The 22,030-nt window shown below is 56.8% G+C and overlaps 1 protein-coding gene across 2 annotated transcripts in view; it reads right to left on the reverse strand.

The window, feature by feature from the left end:
• The window catches only part of tyk2 (tyrosine kinase 2), a 116,214-nt gene that overhangs the window by 7,728 nt on the left and 86,456 nt on the right, over positions 1 to 22,030 (reverse strand). For both annotated transcript variants that reach the window (XM_070867148.1, XM_070867147.1), the window contains 7 exons: positions 13,437 to 13,564; positions 11,452 to 11,587; positions 7,940 to 8,091; positions 5,979 to 6,129; positions 4,726 to 4,820; positions 3,629 to 3,821; positions 399 to 517 (listed from right to left, as the gene is read on the reverse strand). In XM_070867148.1, the coding sequence (XP_070723249.1) occupies positions 399 to 517; positions 3,629 to 3,821; positions 4,726 to 4,820; positions 5,979 to 6,129; positions 7,940 to 8,091; positions 11,452 to 11,587; positions 13,437 to 13,564 (974 nt within the window). The remainder of the gene's footprint in view (positions 1 to 398; positions 518 to 3,628; positions 3,822 to 4,725; positions 4,821 to 5,978; positions 6,130 to 7,939; positions 8,092 to 11,451; positions 11,588 to 13,436; positions 13,565 to 22,030) is intronic.

Consider the following 22,030-nt stretch of genomic DNA (forward strand, 5'->3'; position numbering starts at 1 on the left):
TCTGGTGGGAGTGACGTCCCCCGGATGAACTCTGGAGATGCAGGTTTTAGTTTAATATTGCGGATTTGTTGCTAACACATCTCTGGGACTGGAAAGAAATTCTCTGGGACTAACCCCAGGAGTCGACATCCATCAGGGAGCATCGTCGGCCGGAGGGCCCAATGGCTTTTAGTGGTCTTTCACTTTCTCACCTTCAGGAAACAACGACAAAGCAACAATCTCGCCGCGACGTTCTCTCTCTGGCGTGGTTTATGACCGTCACCTCAGCCTAGAAGGGTTTACAGGGCAGCAACACAGCATGCCTCGTCCACACCGAGACAGTGCGAGGTACCCAGAGATTTAGGACATTTCGTTAACCCAGGCGGAAAGGGAAAAAGAATGCAAGCGCGTGTTCTTACCTGACAAATCTGCTGTGCAAACAAGAGGAGCTGCCCGAGCCCCACATTGTGTTTCGGGAGGTAATCCCGCAGGCTGCCGAGGGGAAGGTACTCCATGATCAGCTGCACGATCTGCCCTCCTGTCGACACAAGCGGCAAAGACAAAGGTGAGTGGATGCTCACTGTGGAATTGCTCCCGGTGTAAGGGGACCTCACTGCAGCAAAGGCACTTCTCAAATAGGCCGGGTAAACATAGACCAAGGCTGCAATGTGTTTGCTTCAAGGGTTTGTTGCTTAAGAATTCACAGCAACACATTGCTATTAAGAACTAGTTGGTTTATTAGCAAAAGGTTTAACAATCACACTACACATTACCGGTTCATCCACCAGGCTCACAACCACCTGCCTCATCATGGATCCCCCGAACCCAACTGGCTGGGGTTTTATTGAGTCTTGTGAACATCACATAGAAACATAGAAAATAGGTGCAGGAGTAGGCCATTCGGCCCTTCGAGCCTGCACCGCCATTCAATAAGATCATGGCTGATCATTTTTGCAACTTCAATATCTCAGTGCTTTCTCTCCATACCCCCTGATCCCTTTAGCCGTAAGGGCTACATCTAACTCCCTTTTGAATACAACTTTGTGGTAGAGAATTCCACAGGTTCACCACTCTCTGGGTGAAGATGTTTCTCCTTATCTCAGTCCTAAATGGCTTACCCCTTATCCTTAGACTGTGTCCCGTGGTTCTGGACTTCCCCAACATCGGGAACATTCTTCCTGCATCTAACCTGTCTAAACCCGTCAGAATTGTATATATTTCTGAGATCCCCTCTCATTCTGCTAAATCACGTGACTGAGTTAAGCCACTCACAACTTATCAAACCTGTCACAGGGGACAGACATTGCAGAGGTGGCCAAAGGCCTGGTGGGCAGAGGTTGGTGTGGGGGCGGGGGCGGGAAACAGCATTTGCTCATGGGCCCAAGTTGGATTGTTGAGAGATGTGGTACAGACGGCAGCACCTGGCTGGTACTGCACTCTGCTCTGCTCAGGAAGGGCCTTCCCTTGCGAGTACGTGGAGGGGGTAATCATTCCCAATAGCGACGCCTGTGTGTGTTCATCCTCTGTTCCAGGCCCACGGGCAGCGCATCGCCTCGTCACCAACCGTCTCCCAGTGAGTTCCTGCCCCTCCAAACACCTGGGATTCACTCCAGCGCTCCAGGACCCTGTGCATCGGGGAAGCCAGCACAGGCAGAAGCACCTCGTGGCCTCACTTTCCCCGGCCCATCAGTTCCTCTGCCTGTCGGTCGAAAGCCAAAACCCTTAAGCTTTTTGGTCAACTGACAGATGTTTTTGCGTCTGGTCGCTCCACCATTGGCAGCTGTGCCGTCAGCTGCCGGGGCCCCAAGTTTGGGAATTCTCTCCCGAAACTTCCCTCTCCTCCTTTAAGGGACTCCTTAAATAACTGCTTCTTTGCCCAAGCTTTTGGAAATCTGCCAGGTATCTTATGCTGCTTGATGTCAAATCTTGTTTGATAACGCTCCCGTGAAGCGGCTTGGGACGGTTTATTGTGGAAAAGGTGCTCTATAAATGGAAAATGTTGTTTACCCCTCTGTCTTACCGAGCTTTCTGGGATGTAAATAACCCACAGCCAACACACCTCCATCCGACTGGACTTCTCTCAGATACGGCCTCGCATTGCTGTTCCCCGATTAGTTTTATTTTTCGAGTGTTTCTCAACAACTTCCTCTCTGCTGTTCCTGTTAGTTCCCGTTTACTCTGCCGCTTCCCCATTTAAATTTATCTCAGCCTCGTCTTCCCCCTTTTGTTTCTCCCACTCCCCTGGCCCTGGACAACACCCCTCCTGCACTCAACATCACCGAGAAACGACCAGCCGATCCTTTCTCTCACGGGCTGTGTGTAGGATCTTGCTGTTTGCAGATTAGCTGCACTGCCCGACATAACAGGTGACTCTAAACTACAAGTAATTAATTGACTGAGGCACTTTGGGAATTCCCGAGGATGTGGAAGATGCAAATAAATGCAAGGTTGTTCGTTCTTTCTTTTACCCGTCGTTCAGAGGGATATACTATTCAACTACTTAAAGAAATAAAGACTGCATTTCTATAGTGCCTTTCACGATCAACGGACATCTCAAAAGCGCTTTACAGCCAATAAAGTACTTTAACGTCTCATCCGAAAGATGGCACCTCCGACAGTGCAGCACTCCCTCAGCACTGCCCCTCCGACAGTGCGGCGCTCCCTCAGCACTGCCCCTCCCACAGTGCGGCGCTCCCTCAGCACTGCCCCTCCCACAGTGCGGCCCTCCCTCAGCACTGCCCCTCCGACAGTGCGGCTCTCCCTCAGCACTGCCCCTCCCACAGTGCGGCACTCCCTCAGCACTGCCCCTCCCACAGTGCGGCACTCCCTCAGCACTGCCCCTCCCACAGTGCGGCTCTCCCTCAGCACTGCCCCTCCCACAGTGCGGCACTCCCTCAGCACTGCCCCTCCCACAGTGCGGCTCTCCCTCAGCACTGCCCCTCCCACAGTGCGGCACTCCCTCAGCACTGCCCCTCCCACAGTGCGGCCCTCCCTCAGCACTGCCCCTCCGACAGTGCGGCTCTCCCTCAGCATTGCCCCTCCCACAGTGCGGCACTCCCTCAGCACTGCCCCTCCCACAGTGCGGCACTCCCTCAGCACTGCCCCTCCCACAGTGCGGCTCTCCCTCAGCACTGCCCCTCCCACAGTGCGGCACTCCCTCAGCACTGCCCCTCCCACAGTGCGGCTCTCCCTCAGCACTGCCCCTCCCACAGTGCGGCACTCCCTCAGCACTGCCCCTCCCACAGTGCGGCCCTCCCTCAGCACTGCCCCTCCCACAGTGCGGCACTCCCTCAGTACTGCCCCTCCGACAGTGTGGCACTCCCTCAGCACTGCCCCTCCCACAGTGCGGCCCTCCCTCAGCACTGCCCCTCCGACAGTGCGGCCCTCCCTCAGCACTGCCCCTCCGACAGTGTGGCCCTCCCTCAGCACTGCACGGAGTGTCAGCCTAGATTTTTGTACTCAAGTCCTTGGAGTGAGACTTGAACCCTCAACCTCTGACTCAGACGAGTGTGCTGCCCACTGAGCCACGGCTTACACCTGATGATCCAGGGTTGGGTACAGCTCAAGGAGTGCAAGCCTTTCCCGCACGGTCTCTGCGGGCCAAGCCGGTGGGGAATTGAATTCCGGTGCTCCCGGCTCCCGCAGTTACCTTGCTCACTGCTACTGCCTTTGTATTTGACGATGTTGTCGTGATACAGGGTTTTCAGAATCTCGATCTCACGTGTCCAGCTGGTGTGCAGCTCCTCGCTGCACTCAGACTTCAGCGACTTCACAGCCACCACTTCCCCCGTGCCGTCGTTATTTGGGTCGTAAATGTACAGGCCCACCTTGCCAAAATGGCCCTAAAATAAAGCCAGATATTTCATGTTAAATGATTGCTTTCTCTGTCCATCCTCCTGCCCGCCGTTCCCTGGGAACCTGCTGCCTGGAACCTCCTCAAGTGCCCATTCTTCCTGTCTCCGAGTGTGGGCGGGGTATTTGCCCAATTGAGCGGGGGGGCAACGAGCAAAGATCCCCCCAAGCTGCCCAGCGGTCTGGAGCTCCCACACAGGCCACTCGCCGGCTGTTGAACGGGAATCACTGAGCGTGGGCCAAGATTGGAATGGGCTGTTCACCTCTGGGTTAGTGTCAGCCCTGCTGCCTCAATCCAGGTGGCAGTATATACCGGCCCCACTCAACACAAGTGTCCCCAACAGAGCTGGAGAGCGGTAATGTTGCTCAGGCTGGCCACAGGATGGATGGCAGGCGAGGGAAATGGGATAAAAGGTGGGCGGAGCGCTGCCCAGGCTGAGGCAGAGGCCCATTGTTGGGAAGAAGAATTTACTCCGTCTCTATATTCATTCTAACCGACCTCGGGGAGCTTGATGCTGACACTGGGCAGCCGAAACGGAGAGCGATCCATTCCCCCGCAGTAACATCCTGCATTCGATAAGGACAAAACTCAAACACACTGAGTAAAAGACAGAGAGTTTGCTTTGCGCCTTTTTCTGTTGTAGCCAAACTGGCAGGTTGCACTGAAAGGCGCAGGGCCTGGTCTCAGACTCACTGTGCTCTGTAACTGCCCCGAGTGCTGAATGTATTGAACACTCCGTGAGCCAGCACCCCTCCTCAGTGGCAGTGCATGTTATTGCAGCCAGCGAGCTCCATTAAAACGTACCCCAGGGCCAGTAACTCACACCCGTTACCCGGCACAACGCCCCCATGTTGACCAACACCGAGGGGGATCCCAAGTGCAGAGATTCTCACCTCCCCGAGATCGCGGACTTTCTTCAAGTAGCGTTTCTGGAAGACGGTGGGGTCGGAGATGGTTGGCACGGAATTTTCACAGGAAATGTCTGGATCTGGGATGCAACACACCACGAAACATTAGAACTGGGAAACTGGATCGTCACTGACCGTTGCTGGACAATTACCACGAATAAAACACACCATAACAAAGAGTTCAGACATTCACATGTTGCAACAGTTGTTTCATAAAACACTGGTTAAGTCACAGCTAGAGTACTGCGTGCAGTTCTGGTCACCACATTACAGGAAACATATGATTGCACGGGAGAGGGTACAGAGGAGATTTACCAGGATGTTGCCTGGAATGGAGAATTTTAGCTATGAGGAAAGATTGGATAGGCTGGGGTTGTTTTCTTTGGAACAGAGAAGGTGAGGGGAGACCTAATTGAGGTGTATAAAATTATGAGGGGCCTGGGTAGAGTGGATAGGAAGGACCTATTTCCCTTAGCAGAGTGGTCAACAACCAGGGGGCATAGATTTAAAGTAATTGGTCGGAGGTTTAGAGGGGATTTGAGGGGAACTTTCTTCAACCAGAGGGTGGTGGGGGTCTGGAACTCACTGCCTGAAAGGGCGGTAGAGGCAGAAACACTCACCACATTTAAAAAGTACTTGGATGTGCACTTGAAGTGCCGTAACCTACAAGGCTACGGACCGAGAGCTGGAAAGTGGGATTAGGCTGAATGGGCTCTTTGTCGGCCGGCACGGACACGATGGGCCGAATGGCCTCCTTCCGTGCTGTAAATTTCTATGATCACAGTGTAGAGTACCATACTGACCCACAGAAAGGCTGCTCTACATGACAGTCACACCCACAAACCAATCAGATTCGTTGCTGTAACAATGTACGACCGATACACGAGTCATTAATGTGCACAATGCTGCTCCATTTTCCAGATTTGAGCCCATTTTCAAGGCTACGGGGAAAGTGGGACTAACTGAAGTGCTCCTGCAGAGAGCCGGCACAGGCTCGACAGGTCAAATGGCCTCCTTCCGTGCCGTAACCGTTCTGTGAATCTGTGATTTGGAGGAATTAAACCTGCGCCCTCTCAAACAAAATCAGAATGTACTGAAAACACTCAGCAGGTTGGCAGAGGCCCCACCCCCAGCCGAGTCCCCGCCCATTAGCCCCGCCCAACAGCAGTGGCCCCGCCCACCCAGCAGCAGCAGCCCCGCCCACCCACCAGCAGCAGCCCCGCCCACCGGTGCCTTACTTTGCTGCTGGAGCATGGTGAGTTCCCGCAGAATTGTCCGGAAGGATGGCCGCTGGTTGGCCTCATAGCTGTGGCACTGGCTGTTCAGGTCAGCCAGTTCCTTGCAGGAAGGTTCCGGAAGCTTCCCCTTCATCTCGTAAAACCTCTCTTTCTGCAACACAATAGAAGGGGGAAAAAGATTATAATTCTCACAGGTCGTTATTTGGATCTAAACGTCAGAGCGGGTCAGACGATCACAGACACACCAGAGGAACAAGTTCTGCTCTGAGCCGGGCACTTGGATTCGGCCCCCACTCCCCCCGCCCTCGTGCCCACCCATCACCCCTCCCCCCAGTCCTCGTGCAAATTAGTCCTCTTTCAAACACATGTCGAATTGCATTTTGAAAGCTCAGACACAATCAGCTTTCAGCACCCTTTCAGGCCGTGTGAAGACATCGCTCCTCATTGCCCCTCTGGTTCTTTTGCCAATTATTTTAGACCGATGACCTCTGGTTCCCGACCCGACTGCCAGAGAGAACAGTTTCTCCCGCCTTGCTCTGTCAAAACCCCAGGTCATTTTGAACACCTCTGTTAGGTCTCCCCTTAATCTTCCCTGCTCCAAGGAGAACAATACCAGCCTCTCCCCAGAACTGAAGTCCCTCTTTCAACGAGGTGAAACTCCATGGTGGCAGGGCCGCGACTGGGCGCTCCTTGAGTTGTTGGCGAGATGACTCTCCACAGGGCGGGCCCAGTGCCAACTCAGTCTGGTGCTCCCCCCCCCCCGAGCACACTGCACGGCAAGGGTCATGGGACAGCCATCAGAGGTGGGAACCGGATAGATTGTCTCTCTCCCTCCACCCCTCCTTGGCCCATGAGCTTAGCCCAAAGCCGTCACGGATAAAGTCAGCCAACTCGCAGGAGCTCGGGGATCTCAAGTTACCCTGATGTGTAATGTCAGCCGTGGCTCAGTGGGCAGCACCCTCGCCTCCGAGTCACAAGGTTGTGGGTTCAAGTCCCACTCCAGGGACTTAATAAAAAATCTAGGCTGACACTCCAGTGCAGTACTGAAGGAGCGCCACACTGTCGGAGGGGCAGTACTAAAGGAGCGCCACACTGTCGGAGGGGCAGTACTGAGGGAGCGCCGCACTGTCGGAGGGGCAGTACTGAGGGAGCGCCGCACTGTCGGAGGGGCAGTACTGAGGGAGCGCCGCACTGTCGGAGGGGCAGCACTGAGGGAGCGCCGCACTGTCGGAGGGGCAGCACTGAGGGAGTGCCGCACTGTCGGAGGGGCAATACTGAGAGAGTGCCACACTGTCGGAGGGGCAGTACCGAGAGAGTGCTGCACTGTCGGAGGGGCAGTACCAAGGAGAACTGCACTGTCGGAGGGGCCGTCTTTCAGATGAGACATTAAACTGAGGTCCTGAATCCTCTCAGGTGGACGTAAAAGATCCCATGGCACTATCTCGAAGAGGTGCAGGGGAGTTATCCCCGCTGTATGGCCAATATTTATCCCTCAACCTACATCATTAAAACAGATCATCGGGTCATTATCACATGGCTGTTTGTGGGAGCTTGCTGTGCGCAAATTGGCTGCTGTGTTTCCAACAGTGACTGCACTCCAAAAGTGCTTCATTGGCTGTAAAGCGCTTTGAGACATCTGGTGGTCGTGAAAGGTGCTGTAGAAATAACTCTCCCCCTACACAACGAGGAATGGTGAGACGAAGGCACTGCTAGGAGCAGAGTAACAAGATGGATCCGTATTCTCGCTGAAAGGAAACAACCACCTTTCTGTCCCTGCAGAACCACTTCCCCTGCCCGGCAGGGAGAGCCCAGCTATGACCAGCGGCCGAGTGTCGGGGGACTGCAGGGTTAAACCCGGCGCTCCCTGCCCGTGTCCCAGTGCACTGCTGCACTCACCCCAGGTCCCAGGTGCCCCCCTGCCAATGCTTTCTACAAGTGATCCCGCCCTCCGGCCACCTTACCTCCGATAGCATGCGTTCCTTCAGCGGAACGTCCCCGTTGCAGCAGATTTCCAGCACGGTTGTCCCGAAGCTCCACTTGTCGGCGCCCAGGCTCAACTTGCTGACGTTCTGGACGCACTCCGGGGCGATCCAGGGAATCCGCTCCACGCGCTCTGGGGAGGCAGGGACAGTCACAGGGTCACAGGTCAGGGTTCAAATCAATCTCTCGGTGCAGCAACTTGACCGTCAATCCTCAGCTAAAACATCGCTTTCATTCCAAACATTATAAAGAGAGAGTTGTGCACTGACTGGAGTCTCTCAGTTATTGCGTTTTATGTTTTCCACTGAGTTTCCCGTTTTCCAATCGGTTCCATTTTCTCCCGCGCTGCCCCGGGGTCTACAACAACAACTTGCAGTTATACAGCGCCCGTAATGGAGTACAACATCCCAAGGCGCTCCACAGGAGTGCAAATGAAATAAAATCCAACACTGAGCCATATAAGGATATATTAGGGCAGGTGACCAAAAGCTAGGTCAAAGAGATAGGTTTTAAGGAGCGTCTTAAAGGAGGAGAGAGAGAGGTAGAGAGGCGGAGGGGTTTATGGAGGGAGTTCCAGAGCTTGGGGCCCAGGCAGCTGAAGGCACGGTCACCGATGGTGGAGCGATTATAATCAGGGATGCTTAAGGCGGCAAAATTAGAGGGTTTGTGGGACTGGAGGAGATTACAGAGATAGTGAGAGGCAAGGCCATGAAGGGATTTGAACAAAAGTATGAAAACTTTAAAATCGAGGCATTGCCAAACCGGGAGACAGTGCAGATCGCCTTGTGGTGCCTTGGCAGAGTTACTACAGTTTGTGCATGACAAAACGGTGGATGCAGGTCGGGAGGGGCGAAGGCAGGGGCCATGAGGGGAAAGGGCAGGGGACGTGAATGGTGGGGGGGGCAGGCAGGGGCCGGGAGGGGCGAAGGCAGGGGCCGGGAGGGGCGAGGGCAGGCAGGGGGGGGGGGAAGGGCGGGGGTCCGGGGAAGGAAGGGTAAGGGTCCGGGGGTGGTCGGGGGAGAGAGGGCAGGGGTCTGGGGGAGAGAGGGCAGGGGTCTGGGGGGAGGGCAGGGGTCTGGGGGGGGGTGAGGGCAGGGGTCTGGGGGGGTGAGGGCAGGGGTCTGGGGGGGTGAGGGCAGGGGTCTGGGGGGGTGAGGGCAGGGGTCTGGGGGGGTGAGGGCAGGGGTCTGGGGGGGTGAGGGCAGGGGTCTGGGGGGGGTGAGGGCAGGGGTCTGGGGGGGTGAGGGAGGGGGGAGAGGGAGGGGTCGGGGGGGGAGGAGGGCAGGGGTCGGGGGGGAGGAGGGCAGGGGTCGGGGGGGAGGAGGGCAGGGGTCGGGGGGGGAGGAGGGCAGGGGTCGGGGGGGGAGGAGGGCAGGGGTCGGGGGGGGAGGAGGGCAGGGGTCGGGGGGGGGAGGAGGGCAGGGGTCGGGGGGGGGGAGGAGGGCAGGGGTCGGGGGGGAGGAGGGCAGGGGTCGGGGGGGAGGAGGGCAGGGGTCGGGGGGGAGGAGGGCAGGGGTCGGGGGGGAGGAGGGCAGGGGTCGGGGGGAGGAGGGCAGGGGTCGGGGGGAGGAGGGCAGGGGTCGGGGGGAGGAGGGCAGGGGTCGGGGGGAGGAGGGCAGGGGTCGGGGGGGAGGAGGGCAGGGGTCGGGGGGGAGGAGGGCAGGGGTCGGGGGGGAGGAGGGCAGGGGTCGGGGGGGAGGAGGGCAGGGGTCGGGGGGGAGGAGGGCAGGGGTCGGGGGGGAGGAGGGCAGGGGTCGGGGGGGAGGAGGGCAGGGGGAGGAGGGGGAAGAGAGGGGGGGCAGGGGGAGGGGAGGGAGGTGGGGGAAGAGAGGGAGGGCAGGGGGAGGGGCGCTGTAACTCAGCTGCACTTTAAACAGCCCGCTCCAGAAGTGGATGGGATGCAGAGGTGGAAACACTGAGCATGGTGACGGTGGTGGGGAGAACAAAGGAATAAACTTCATGAGGGTGTCACCTTGCTGCTCACACACACCTCTAACCGGTGGTTAGAGCGTGAGATCGGCAGTGTCCCGGTGACTGGTGGTTAGAGCGTGAGATCGGCAGTGTCCCGGTGACTGGTGGTTAGAGCCTGAGATCGGCAGTGCCCCGGTGACTGGTGGTTAGAGCGTGAGATCGGCAGTGTCCCGGTGACTGGTGGTTAGAGCGTGAGATCGGCAGGGTCCCGGTGACTGGTGGTTAGAGCGTGAGATCGGCAGGGTCCCGGTGACTGGTGGTTAGAGCGTGAGATCGGCAGGGTCCCGGTGACTGGTGGTTAGAGCGTGAGATCGGCAGGGTCCCGGTGACTGGTGGTTAGAGCGTGAGATCGGCAGGGTCCCGGTGACTGGTGGTTAGAGCGTGAGATCGGCAGGGTCCCGGTGACTGGTGGTTGGAGCGTGAGATCGGCAGGGTCCCGGTGACTGGTGGTTAGAGAGTGAAATCGGCAGGGTCCCGGTGACTGGTGGTTAGAGCGTGAGATCGGCAGTGTCCCGGTGACTGGTGGTTAGAGCGTGAGATCGGCAGTGCCCCGGTGACTGGTGGTTAGAGCGTGAGATCGGCAGTGCCCCGGTGACTGGTGGTTAGAGCGTGAGATCGGCAGGGTCCCGGTGACTGGTGGTTAGAGCGTGAGATCGGCAGTGCCCCGGTGACTGGTGGTTAGAGCGTGAGATCGGCAGGGTCCCGGTGACTGGTGGTTAGAGCGTGAGATCGGCAGGGTCCCGGTGAAGGGTCGGTCCACCAGATGCTCAGTGAGTGGAGCCCGAGGACTGGAAGAAAGTTGTCAGGTTGACGAGCTGGATGTGGGAAGGGGAAAGAATAAGCAAGGAAGCTGTTGAGAATATTGCATCTGTCTCTTCCACTGCTGTAAGTAACTCCTGCTAGGTGGTACAGCGCCAGAGCAAATACTCTGCAACCTGGTCTTCCGCACACGTTTCACTGACTGTCGTCAGCTGGCGACACTCAAGACCGTTTCGTGATGTCAGCAGCCTCTGGCGGGGGGGGGGGGCGCTTAACATTCCCCGGCACAACACCACTCTGCTGTTTCTGACTTGCTGTTGGATCTCACACTGCACAGGGCACATTGCTGGATCAGGGGCAGTGAGCATATCACGGTGGAATCTCCCCACCCTTTCAAATGGGAATGTGTGTGTAAAGGGCCGCTGCCTCGAAGAGGATCGCTCCGACCGTTGGGAGCGTCTGTGAAGAGCTGGGGAGAATGTTACCAGTAGCAGCTCCAACTGGTTGAAGGACCCCCCCCCCACCCCTGGCCAGCCGGCAGTGCTGTGCTTGGCCACAGGAATACTGGCTCAGGCGGCACTGGGACAGAGCACAAATCTCGGTGTATGGCAAGAAAGGAATGGTTCCCCCGACCCGTGTCTTAACACAGCTTCACCGGCACGTAGCTGGAGCCTTGGCTTTTAATATCAAGCACTGATACTTCACAAAGTTGCTGAAACTTGAATTCCCTTCCCCCCCACAAACCCCGACAGCACGGACTGACCTTCTCGAGTGAGCACGGTGAAGCTTATGCCAGGGTCGCTGACTTTAATGAAGGGGGTGCTGCCCTCCTCCAGCCCTTTCCTTGCCACAAGGACGTTCTTGCAGCAAATGTTCCCGTGCACCATGTTTTTGTCCTCCTGAGAAAAACATTTGAAAAATAAACATACCCGTTAAAGCATGAGATACAACCCTGGCCAGGCACCAGACCGCGCTGACTCCTGCCTCAGGGCCCAGACACATTCCCCATCGCAGCTTTTCAATACCTCACCCAAGGTATTTAAAAAAGATATATTTTTCTTCCATCCCTATCCTGAAGGCACAGACTCCAGCTGGGGTACAGTTACAACAATGCCAGTACATAGGAACAAGCAGGCGGCCATTCAGCCCCTTGATATTTCTGCCATTCAGTAAGATCCTGGCTGATCTGTGACCTAACTCCATATATCTGCCTTTGGCCCATATCCCTCAATAACTGTTCGTTAACTTTAAATCTGAGATTTGTAGATTTCGGTTAACAATTAACCCAATAACAATTGCCGTTTGCGGTAGAAAGTTCCAAACCTCTACCACCCTTTGTGTGTTTAAGTGTTTACTAATTTCACTCCTGAAAGGTCTGGCTCTAATTTTTAGACTGTGCCCCCTAGTCCTAGACTCCCCACCCAGCGAGAATAATTTCTCTATCTACCCTATCAGTTCCCCTGAATATCTTGAAAACTTTGACCAAATTGCCCCTAAACGGTCTAAATTCTCGGGAAGAGAACCCTAATTTGTGTAATCGCTCCTCATAATATAACCCTTGAAGTTCGGGTATTATTCTGGTAAACCTACGCTGCACTCCCTCCAAGACCAATATACCCTCCCTAAGGTGTGGTTCCCAGAACTGCTCACCGTGCTCCAGGTGTGGTCTAACCTGGGTTTGTACAGCTACAGCGTAACTTCTACCCCCTTCGACTCTCGTCGTCGAGATAGAAAGTCCAGCATTCCATTAGCCTTTTTGATTATTTTCTGTACCTGTCCATGATATTTTAATGATCTATGTACTTGAACCCCCAAGGCTCCTTGGACATCCACTGTTTTTAGCTTTTTACCAGTTGGAAACTACCTTGTTCTATCCTTTTCAGGTCCGTGGATGACCTCACACTTGCCGACACTGAAATACATTTGCCAGTTTTGCCCATTCACTTAATCTATTAATACCCTCTTTATAACTTTGAACTCCGTGCTGTCCCCTTTATTACCTCGCCCTTTCACCCATTCTTCGTGCATGAACCCAGAAAGCGAGTACTGACGGGCTATTCGACCATGGAGAGCATCAACGCTCTAATCCCACCCTCACCCTCCATCCACCATTCCCACCAGGACCAGGAACCCGAGATGATTTTTTAAAAATAATCGCTTCCGAGCTTGGGGTGCGGAGACCAATTGTCGCAGCCCAGGCACTAGTGCGCTAACTCAGCACAGACGGAGGTGCGTACCCCCGGGGCACTCCAGGTCCTAATGGTCGGCATCAGCTGGTGCACTTCCATATGGAGACACCGGGGGGAGCAGCTGAGACATTTAGGGCATGCATTCAAACTTACCCCACCACCCAGGGATGTCTGAAAGGTTGATCATACTCTGTGCAGCAATTATAGTTATGTAGACAAACATGTAATGGAAGTCGCTGTGTGTATCCAGTGGTTGGTGTTTTTAGTTGGACATATATCACTGCTCCTTCATCGACACCGGGTTAAAATGCTGGGATTTCCTACCCAACACAATCACGGGAACACCATCAGTACAAAGACTGGGCCGTCAACACCTTCTCGGGGTGACCAGAGACAGACGCTAAACGCCGCCCGCCAACAAATAAACAACTTTCAAACTTCCAGCATTTACGGTTTAAAATGTTGTTTTGTGCACAATGTATAGATACGGGCAGATGTGTGTTTTAATATAATTGTCGATCGTCACTGTGGAAACGGGCCAAGCTATTTTGATGCGTACCAGATAGCTCAGTGCGCTGGCAAGTTGCTGAATGACTGTCAGACTCCACTCGGGGCTCAGCTTCCCTTTCTCCTTTCGCAGCAAGACATCCAGCGGGCCAAACTCCACATACTCTTCCACAATGATATCTGCAATAGGAGGACAGTGATTATCGTCCTGTGACAAGGGAGAGAGAGAGAGAGAAACATAGACATAAAAACATAGAAAATAGGTGCAGGAGTAGGCCATTCAGCCCTTCTAGCCTGCACCGCCATTCAATGAGTTCATGGCTGAACATGCAACTTCAGTACCCCATTCCTGCTTTCTCACCATACCCCTTGATCCCCCTAGTAGTAAGGACGACATCTAACTCCATTTTGAATATATTTAGTGAATTGGCCTCAACAACTTTCTGTGGTAGAGAATTCCACAGGTTCACCACTCTCTGGGTGAAGAAGTTTCTCCTCATCTCGGTCCTAAATGGCTTACCCCTTATCCTTAGACTGTGACCCCTGGTTCTGGACTTCCCCAACATTGGGAACATTCTTCCTGCATCTAACCTGTCTAAACCCGTCAGAATTTTAAACGTTTCTATGAGGTCCCCTCTCATTCTTCTGAACTCCAGTGAATACAAGCCCAGTTGATCCAGTCTTTCTTGATAGGTCAGTCCCACCATCCCGGGAATCAGTCTGGTGAATCTTCGCAGTACTCCCTCAACAGCAAGAATGTCCTTCCTCAAGTTAGGAGACCAAAACTGTACACAATGCTCCAGGTGTGGCCTCACCAAGGGGTGAGGGAGGGAGAGAGAGAGAGAGAGAAAGGGAGGAGGCGGAGAGAGAGAGAGAGGCGGGTGTGAGAGAGAGAGAGGGGGGTGTGAGAGAGAGAGAGGGGGGTGTGAGAGAGAGAGAGGGGGGTGTGAGAGAGAGAGAGGGGGGTGTGAGAGAGAGAGAGGGGGGTGTGAGAGAGAGAGAGGGGGGTGTGAGAGAGAGAGAGGGGGGTGTGAGAGAGAGAGAGGGGGGTGTGAGAGAGAGAGAGGGGGGTGTGAGAGAGAGAGAGGGGGGTGTGAGAGAGAGAGAGGGGGGTGTGAGAGAGAGAGAGGGGGGTGTGAGAGAGAGAGAGGGGGGTGTGAGAGAGAGAGAGGGGGGTGTGAGAGAGAGAGAGGGGGGTGTGAGAGAGAGAGAGGGGGGTGTGAGAGAGAGAGAGGGGGGTGTGAGAGAGAGAGAGGGGGGTGTGAGAGAGAGAGAGGGGGGGTGTGAGAGAGAGAGAGAGGGGGGTGTGAGAGAGAGAGAGAGGGGGGTGTGAGAGAGAGAGAGGGGGGTGTGAGAGAGAGAGAGAGGGGGGTGTGAGAGAGAGAGAGAGGGGGGTGTGAGAGAGAGAGAGGGGGGTGTGAGAGAGAGAGAGGGGGGGGTGTGAGAGAGAGAGAGGGGGGTGTGAGAGAGAGAGAGGGTGGTGTGAGAGAGAGAGAGGGGGGTGTGAGAGAGAGAGAGGGGGGTGTGAGAGAGAGAGAGGGGGGTGTGAGAGAGAGAGAGGGGGGTGTGAGAGAGAGAGAGGGGTGTGTGAGAGAGAGAGAGAGAGTGGGGTGTGTGAGAGAGGCGAGAGTGGGGTGAGGGAGGGCGAGGGCGAGAGAAGGGGTGAGGGAGGGCGAGGGCGAGAGAAGGGGTGAGGGAGGGCGAGAGAAGGGGTGAGGGAGGGCGAGAGAAGGGGTGAGGGGGGGCGAGAGAAGGGGTGAGGGAGGGCGAGAGAAGGGGTGAGGGAGGGCGAGAGAAGGGGTGAGGGAGGGCGAGAGAAGGGGTGAGGGAGGGCGAGAGAAGGGGTGAGGGAGGGCGAGAGAAGGGGTGAGGGAGGGCGAGAGAAGGGGTGAGGGAGGGCGAGAGAAGGGGTGAGGGAGGGCGAGAGAAGGGGTGAGGGAGGGCGAGAGAAGGGGTGAGGGAGGGCGAGAGAAGGGGTGAGGGAGGGCGAGAGAAGGGGTGAGGGAGGGCGAGAGAAGGGGTGAGGGAGGGCGAGAGAAGGGGTGAGGGAGGGAGAGAGAGAGGGGGTGAGGGAGGGAGAGAGAGAGGGGGTGAGGGAGGGAGAGAGAGGGGGGGTGAGGGAGGGAGAGAGAGGGGGGGTGAGGGAGGGAGAGAGAGGGGGGGTGAGGGAGGGAGAGAGAGGGGGGGTGAGGGAGGAAGAGAGAGGGGGGGTGAGGGAGGGAGAGAGAGGGGGGGTGAGGGAGGGAGAGAGAGAGGGGGTGAGGGAGGGAGAGGGGGTGAGGGAGGGAGAGAGAGAGGGGGTGAGGGAGAGAGAGAGAGGGAGGGAGAGAGAGAGGGGGTGAGGGAGGGAGAGAGAGAGGGGGTGAGGGAGGGAGAGAGAGAGGGGGTGAGGGAGGGAGAGAGAGAGGGGGTGAGGGAGGGAGAGAGAGAGGGGGTGAGGGAGGGAGAGAGAGAGGGGGTGAGGGAGGGAGAGAGAGAGGGGGTGAGGGAGCGAGAGAGAGAGGGGGTGAGGGAGGGAGAGAGAGAGGGGGTGAGGGAGGGGAGAGAGAGGGGGTGAGGGAGGGAGAGAGAGGGGTGAGGGAGGGAGAGAGAGAGGGGGTGAGGGAGGGGGAGAGAGAGAGGGGGTGAGGGAGGGGGAGAGAGAGAGGGGGTGAGGGAGGGAGAGAGAGAGGGGGTGAGGGAGGGAGAGAGAGAGGGGGTGAGGGAGGGAGAGAGAGAGGGGGTGAGGGAGGGAGAGAGTGAGGGGGTGAGGGTGGGAGAGAGAGAGGGGGTGAAGGAGGGAGAGAGAGAGGGGGTGAGGGAGGGAGAGAGAGAGGGGATGAGGGAGGGAGAGAGAGAGGGGATGAGGGAGGGAGAGAGAGAGGGGGTGAGGGAGGGAGAGAGAGAGGGGGTGAGGGAGGGAGAGAGAGAGGGGGTGAGGGAGGGAGAGAGTGAGGGGGTGAGGGAGGGAGAGAGGGAGGGAGAGAGAGAGGGGGTGAGGGAGGGAGAGAGAGAGGGGGTGAGGGAGGGAGAGAGAGAGGGGGTGAGGGAGAGAGAAAGAGAGAGAGAGAGAGGGTGAGGGAGAGAGAAAGAGAGAGAGAGAGAGAGAGAGAGAGCACAAGGGAGAGAGAGGGGGTGAGGGAGGGAGGGAGAGAGAGAGAGAGAGAGAGAGAGAGAGAGAGAAAGAAGAATGCAAAAGAGAGAGATAGAGAAGAAACAGGCCACATAATGTTAAAACTGTCAACATGCCCATGGTTTTGTGACTAAAATCCTCCCTAAATTCCGAGTATTGCATCTTTGGCCGTCAGGTTTAATTAGAAGACAATCTGTTTGGCATTGTGCAATTGTGTGTGTGTTCATTAGCGGATTTCCCAGCTCCCTGAAATATCTCAAAGCATTTCATGCAATGCATTACTCAGAGTGCGGTGACCTTTCTTACGGATACATTTTAGAAAGATTGAACTGAATTTGCAATGTTTTATGTTGTAACTTAAGTTCTGGCCCCAGCCCTGTATCAGCAGTTGTTCTGGTGACACCACCTCCTTACTAGAGCGATGTTCACACAGAAGCAAACACCACTGCATGTCAGCACTGCAGGAATAGCAAGCACAACATACAGCTTTAGAAATATATACAACGATATATACGCAGGCACACGAGTATTCTAACTGCAGCTCTCAGCACGAAATAGGCTGCGTTACATTGGTGCCCCGCAAGGCTGCCACTGGTATTCATTGTGGCAGAAGTTTGGGAGGACTCCATGCTCCAGAATCGTATCATAGGATCGCTAACGGCCACCTGAACAAGCAGACAAGGCCCCTGGTTCATGTCTCATTCAAAGCACGCAGCATCTCGTGTGTGTGCAGCCGAGCAGCAGCCTGGTTTATGCTGGACTTAAACCAACCGGCGTTTGTTCCACAGGAAGGTGAGGACCGCCTGAGGCAAGCTGGCAGCATTTGGGAATCAAGGGCTCAATGTTTCCCCACAACGATTTGAATAGAAGAGGAGACACAACTGCTGTCCTTCAGCAGAGGGGTCAATAGCCAGGGGGTAATCGATTTAAGGAAGGATATACTAGCTTTGGAGGGGGGTACAGAGACGATTCACTCGGCTGATTCCGGAGATGAGGGGGTTACCTTATGATGATAGATTGAGTAGACTGGGTCTTTACTCGTTGGAGTTCAGAAGGATGAGGGGTGATCTTATAGAAACATTTAAAATAATGAAAGGGATAGACAAAATAGAGGCAGAGAGGTTGTTTCCACTGGTCGGGGAGACTAGAACTAGGGGGCACAGCCTCAAAATACGGGGGAGCCAATTTAAAACCGAGTTGAGAAGGAATTTCTTCTCCCAGAGGGTTGTGAATCTGTGGAATTCTCTGCCCAAGGAAGCAGTTGAGGCTAGCTCATTGAATGTATTCAAGTCACAGATAGATAGATTTTTAACCAATAAGGGAATTAAGGGTTACGGGGAGCGGGCGGGTAAGTGGAGCTGAGTCCACGGCCAGATCAGCCATGATCTTGTTGAGTGGCGGAGCAGGCTCGAGGGGCTAGATGGCCGACTCCTGTTCCTAATTCTTATGTTCTTATGATTTAAAAGTAGTTGGTGGAAGTATCAGAGGGGAGATAAGGATTTCTTCACCCAGAGGAGGGTGGGGGTCTGGAACTCAGTGCCTGAAAGGGTGGTAGAGGCAGAAACCCTCACCACATTTAAAAAGTACCTGGATGTGCACTTGAAGTGCTGTAACCTACAGGACTACAGACCCAGAGCTGGAAAGTGGGATTAGACTGGATAGCTCTTTTTCCACCTGCACGGACACGATGGGCCAAAATGGCCTCCTTCTGTCTCGTAATTTTTTCTATGAATCTTTCTATTTCCAACATTAGGAACAAGAGTGGGCCATTCAGCCCTTCGAGTCTGCGCTGCCATTCAATTCGATCATGGCCAACCTATTTGCCCATCTACGCTTTATAGCCCTGGATATCCTTCCCCAGCAAAACTCGAGACCAATCTCAGCCTAGGAAGCTCCAACTGACCCTCAGCAGTCACAGCCATTTGCAGGGAGAGAATTCCAGTGTGGACAAAAATGCTTTCCGATTTCACCCCCGACCGGCCTGGCTCTAATTTTCAGATTATGATCTTGATTTCCAGATCAGAGGAAATACTCCGTCTACCCTGTCAAATCGAAAACACCTCAATCAGATCAGTCCCTCGTTCTTCTACACTCCAGAGAATACAAGCCCAGTGTGTGCACACTGCCCTTGTAATGTAACCCTCTGAGCCCCAGTACCATTGTGGTGAATCAGTGCTGCTGCCCCTCCCAGGCCGATATATCTTCCCTGGGGTGTGGGGCCCGGAGCTGGCCGCACAGTGACTGCACACGGGGTCTGACCCAGGCTCTGCACAGCTGAAGCATCACCTCCTGCCTCTTTCTAATCCAGCCCCCTGGAGATAAAGGCCAACATTCCATCAGCCATTTCGATAAGTTTATAGCAGTGAGTCACTTGCATGTGCTGACTTTTACATGTGCACTCGCAAATCTCCAGCGGTGTTGCTCACAGTTAGCCCTCTCCAGGAGCTGTGTTTAACCCGCACTGTCCCAATAACAGCAGCTTGAGCACTCCCAGTGACCTAAACACGTCAATCCGGGTAATTGCAGCTGCTTGCAAACCTTTGGCTCTGGGTCACCACAACCCACAATTAAATGACTGGTTTATCTTCTCCTTTAAAAAAAATATACGTTGCGCCCACTGCAAAATGTGACACTTTGAGGTGTGACGGCATGCACCAAACGCATGGTTTTAGACACACAGGTGGAGGTAGAAAGAACACTGATCCTGTTTTGATGGACATTAACATTGAGCCAAGTAACTGACATGTGAGGTGCCCACTGACCAGTTAGAGAATGTCAGCATGGTGTCCGGAAATAACCAGCAACACGGAGCAACATCGACTGTATCCGTAACGTGATAGTCTGTGCTTTGCAGCATCCTCACAGTGAGCACTAAACCACAGGCCAGGAGGGCTGGCAGAATTTAAAAGCTGTGTCTTCAGGCTCAGAGTTTATTTATAGGTGTAGCACAGGACCCAAGGATCAGTGACAGGAAATGACAAGAACGTCCAAGATCCCCATTCCTTTTTATACATTAATTTCAACTCGCCTTTGCATCTTATCTCTCGCTCCAGTCCCCGTACCTCCCATCCCCTCGCTCCTCTCACCTCCCCCCCATCAATCGCTCCTCTCCCCTCCCCCCCCATCAATCGCTCCTCTCCCCCTACCTCCCAGCCCCTCGCTCCTCTCCCCTCCCTTCCATCCCTCGCTCCTCTCCCCTCTCCCCCATCCCTCGCCCCTCTCCCCCATCCCTCGCTCCTCTCCCCTCTCCCCCATCCCTTGCTCCTCTCCCCTACCCTCCATCCCTCGCTCCTCTTCCCCTCTCCCCCATCGCTCCTCTCCCCTCCATCGCTCCTCTCCCCCCATCTCCCAGCCCCTCTCCCCTCCCCTCCATCCCTCGCTCCTCTCCCCTCCATCCCTCGCTCCTCTCCCCTCCCCCATCCCTCACTCCTCTTCCCTCCCCCCCATCCCTCGCTTCTCTCCCCCTACCTCCCAGCCCCTCGCTTCTCTCCCCCTACCTCCCAGCCCCTCGCTCCTCTCTCCTCCCCCCCCATCAATCGCTCCTCTCCCCTCTCCCCCCATCAATCGCTCCTCTCCCCCTACCTCCCAGCCCCTCGCTCCTCTCCCCCCCCCCCCCCATCCCCCTGCTCCTCTCCCCTCCCCCCATCCCCCTGCTCCTCTCCCCTCCCCCCATCCCTCGCTCCTCTCCTCCATCCCTCGCCCCTCGCTCCTCTCCCCTCTCCCCCATCCCTCGCCCCTCTCCCCATCCCTTGCTCCTCTCCCCTCTCCCCCATCCCTCGCTCCTCTCCCCTCCCCTCCCCTCCATCCCTCGCTCCTCTCCCCTACCCCCATCCCCTCGCTCCTCTCCCCTCCCCCCCATCCCCTCCCCTCTCCCCCATCCCTCGCTCCTCTCCCCTCTCCCCCATCCCTCGCTCCTCTCCCCTCCCCCCCCATCCCTCGCTCCTCTCCCCTCCCCCCCATCCCTCGCTCCTCTCCCCCCCCCATCCCTCGCTCCTCTCCCCTCCCCCCATCCCTCGCTCCTCTCCCCTCCCCCCATCCCTCGCTCCTCTCCCCTCCCCCCCATCCCTCGCTCCTCTCCCCTCCCCTCCATCCCTCGCTCCTCTTCCCCTCTCCCCCATCGCTCCTCTCCCCCCTATCTCCCAGCCCCTCTCCCCTCCCCTCCATCCCTCGCTCCTCTCCCCTCCATCCCTCGCTCCTCTCCCCTCCCCCATCCCTCACTCCTCTCCCCTCCCCCCCATCCCTCGCTCCACTCCCCTCCCCCCCATCCCTCGCTCCCCTCCCCTCCCCTCCATCCCTCGCTCCTCTTCCCTCCCCCCATCCCTCGCTCCTCTTCCCTCCCCCCCATCCCTCGCTTCTCTCCCCCTACCTCCCAGCCCCTCGCTTCTCTCCCCCTACCTCCCAGCCCCTCGTTCCTCTCTCCTCCCCCCCATCCCTCGCTCCTCTCACCTCCCCCCCCCATCAATCGCTCCTCTCCCCTCCCCCCCCCCATCAATCGCTCCTCTCCCCTCCCCCCCATCCCCTGCTCCTCTCCCCTCCCTCCCCCCCACCCCCTCGCTCCTGTCCCATCCCCCCCAACACCCTCGCTCCTCTCCCCTCCCCCCAATATCCCTCGCTCCTCTCCCCTCACCCCAATATCCCTCGCTCCTCTCCCCTCCCCCCATCCCTCGCTCCTCTCCCCTCCCCCCCATCCCTCGCTCCTCTCCCCTCCCCCCCATCCCTCGCTCCTCTCCCCTCCCCCCATCCCTCGCTCCTCTCCCCTCCCCCCATCCCTCGCTCCTGTCCCATCCCCCCAACACCCTCGCTCCTCTCCCCTCCCCCCAATATCTCTCCCCTCACCCAAATATCCCTCGCTCCTCCCCCCTCCCCCCCATCCCTCGCTCCTCTCCCCTCCTCCCATCCCTCGCTCCTCTCTCCTCCCCCCCCCATCCCTCGCTCCTCTCCCCTCCCCCCATCCCTCGCTCCTCTCCCCTCCCCCCATCCCTCGCTCCTCTCCCCTCCCCCCATCCCTCGCTCCTCTCCCCTCCCCCCCATCCCTCGCTCCTCTCCCCTCCCCCCCATCCCTCGCTCCTCTCCCCTCCCCCATCCCTCGCTCCTCTCCCCTCCTTCCCATCCCTCGCTCCTCTCCCCTCCCCCCCATCCCTCGCTCCTCTCCCCTCAATCCCTCGCTCCTCTCCCCTCAATCCCTCGCTCCTCTCCCCTCCCCTCGCTCCTCTCACCTCCCCCCATCCCTCGCTCCTCTCACCTCCCCCCCATCCCTCGCTCCTCTCCCCTCCCCTCCATCCCTCACTCCTCTCCCCTCCATCCCTCACTCCTCTCCCCTCCCCTCCATCCCTCACTCCTCTCCCCTCCCCTCCATCCCTCACTCCTCTCCCCTCCCCTCCATCCCTCGCTCCTCTCACCTCCCCCCCATCCCTCGCTCCTCTCACCTCCCCCCCCATCCCTCGCTCCACTCCCCCTACCTCCCAGCCCCTCGCTCCTCTCCCCTCCCCCCACCCCATCCCTCGCTCCTCTCCCCTCTCCCACCTCCCCCACGG

The sequence above is a fragment of the Pristiophorus japonicus genome, chromosome 24 (genome assembly GCF_044704955.1).
Source record: "Pristiophorus japonicus isolate sPriJap1 chromosome 24, sPriJap1.hap1, whole genome shotgun sequence".
In the NCBI taxonomy this organism is placed as follows: domain Eukaryota; kingdom Metazoa; phylum Chordata; class Chondrichthyes; family Pristiophoridae; genus Pristiophorus; species Pristiophorus japonicus.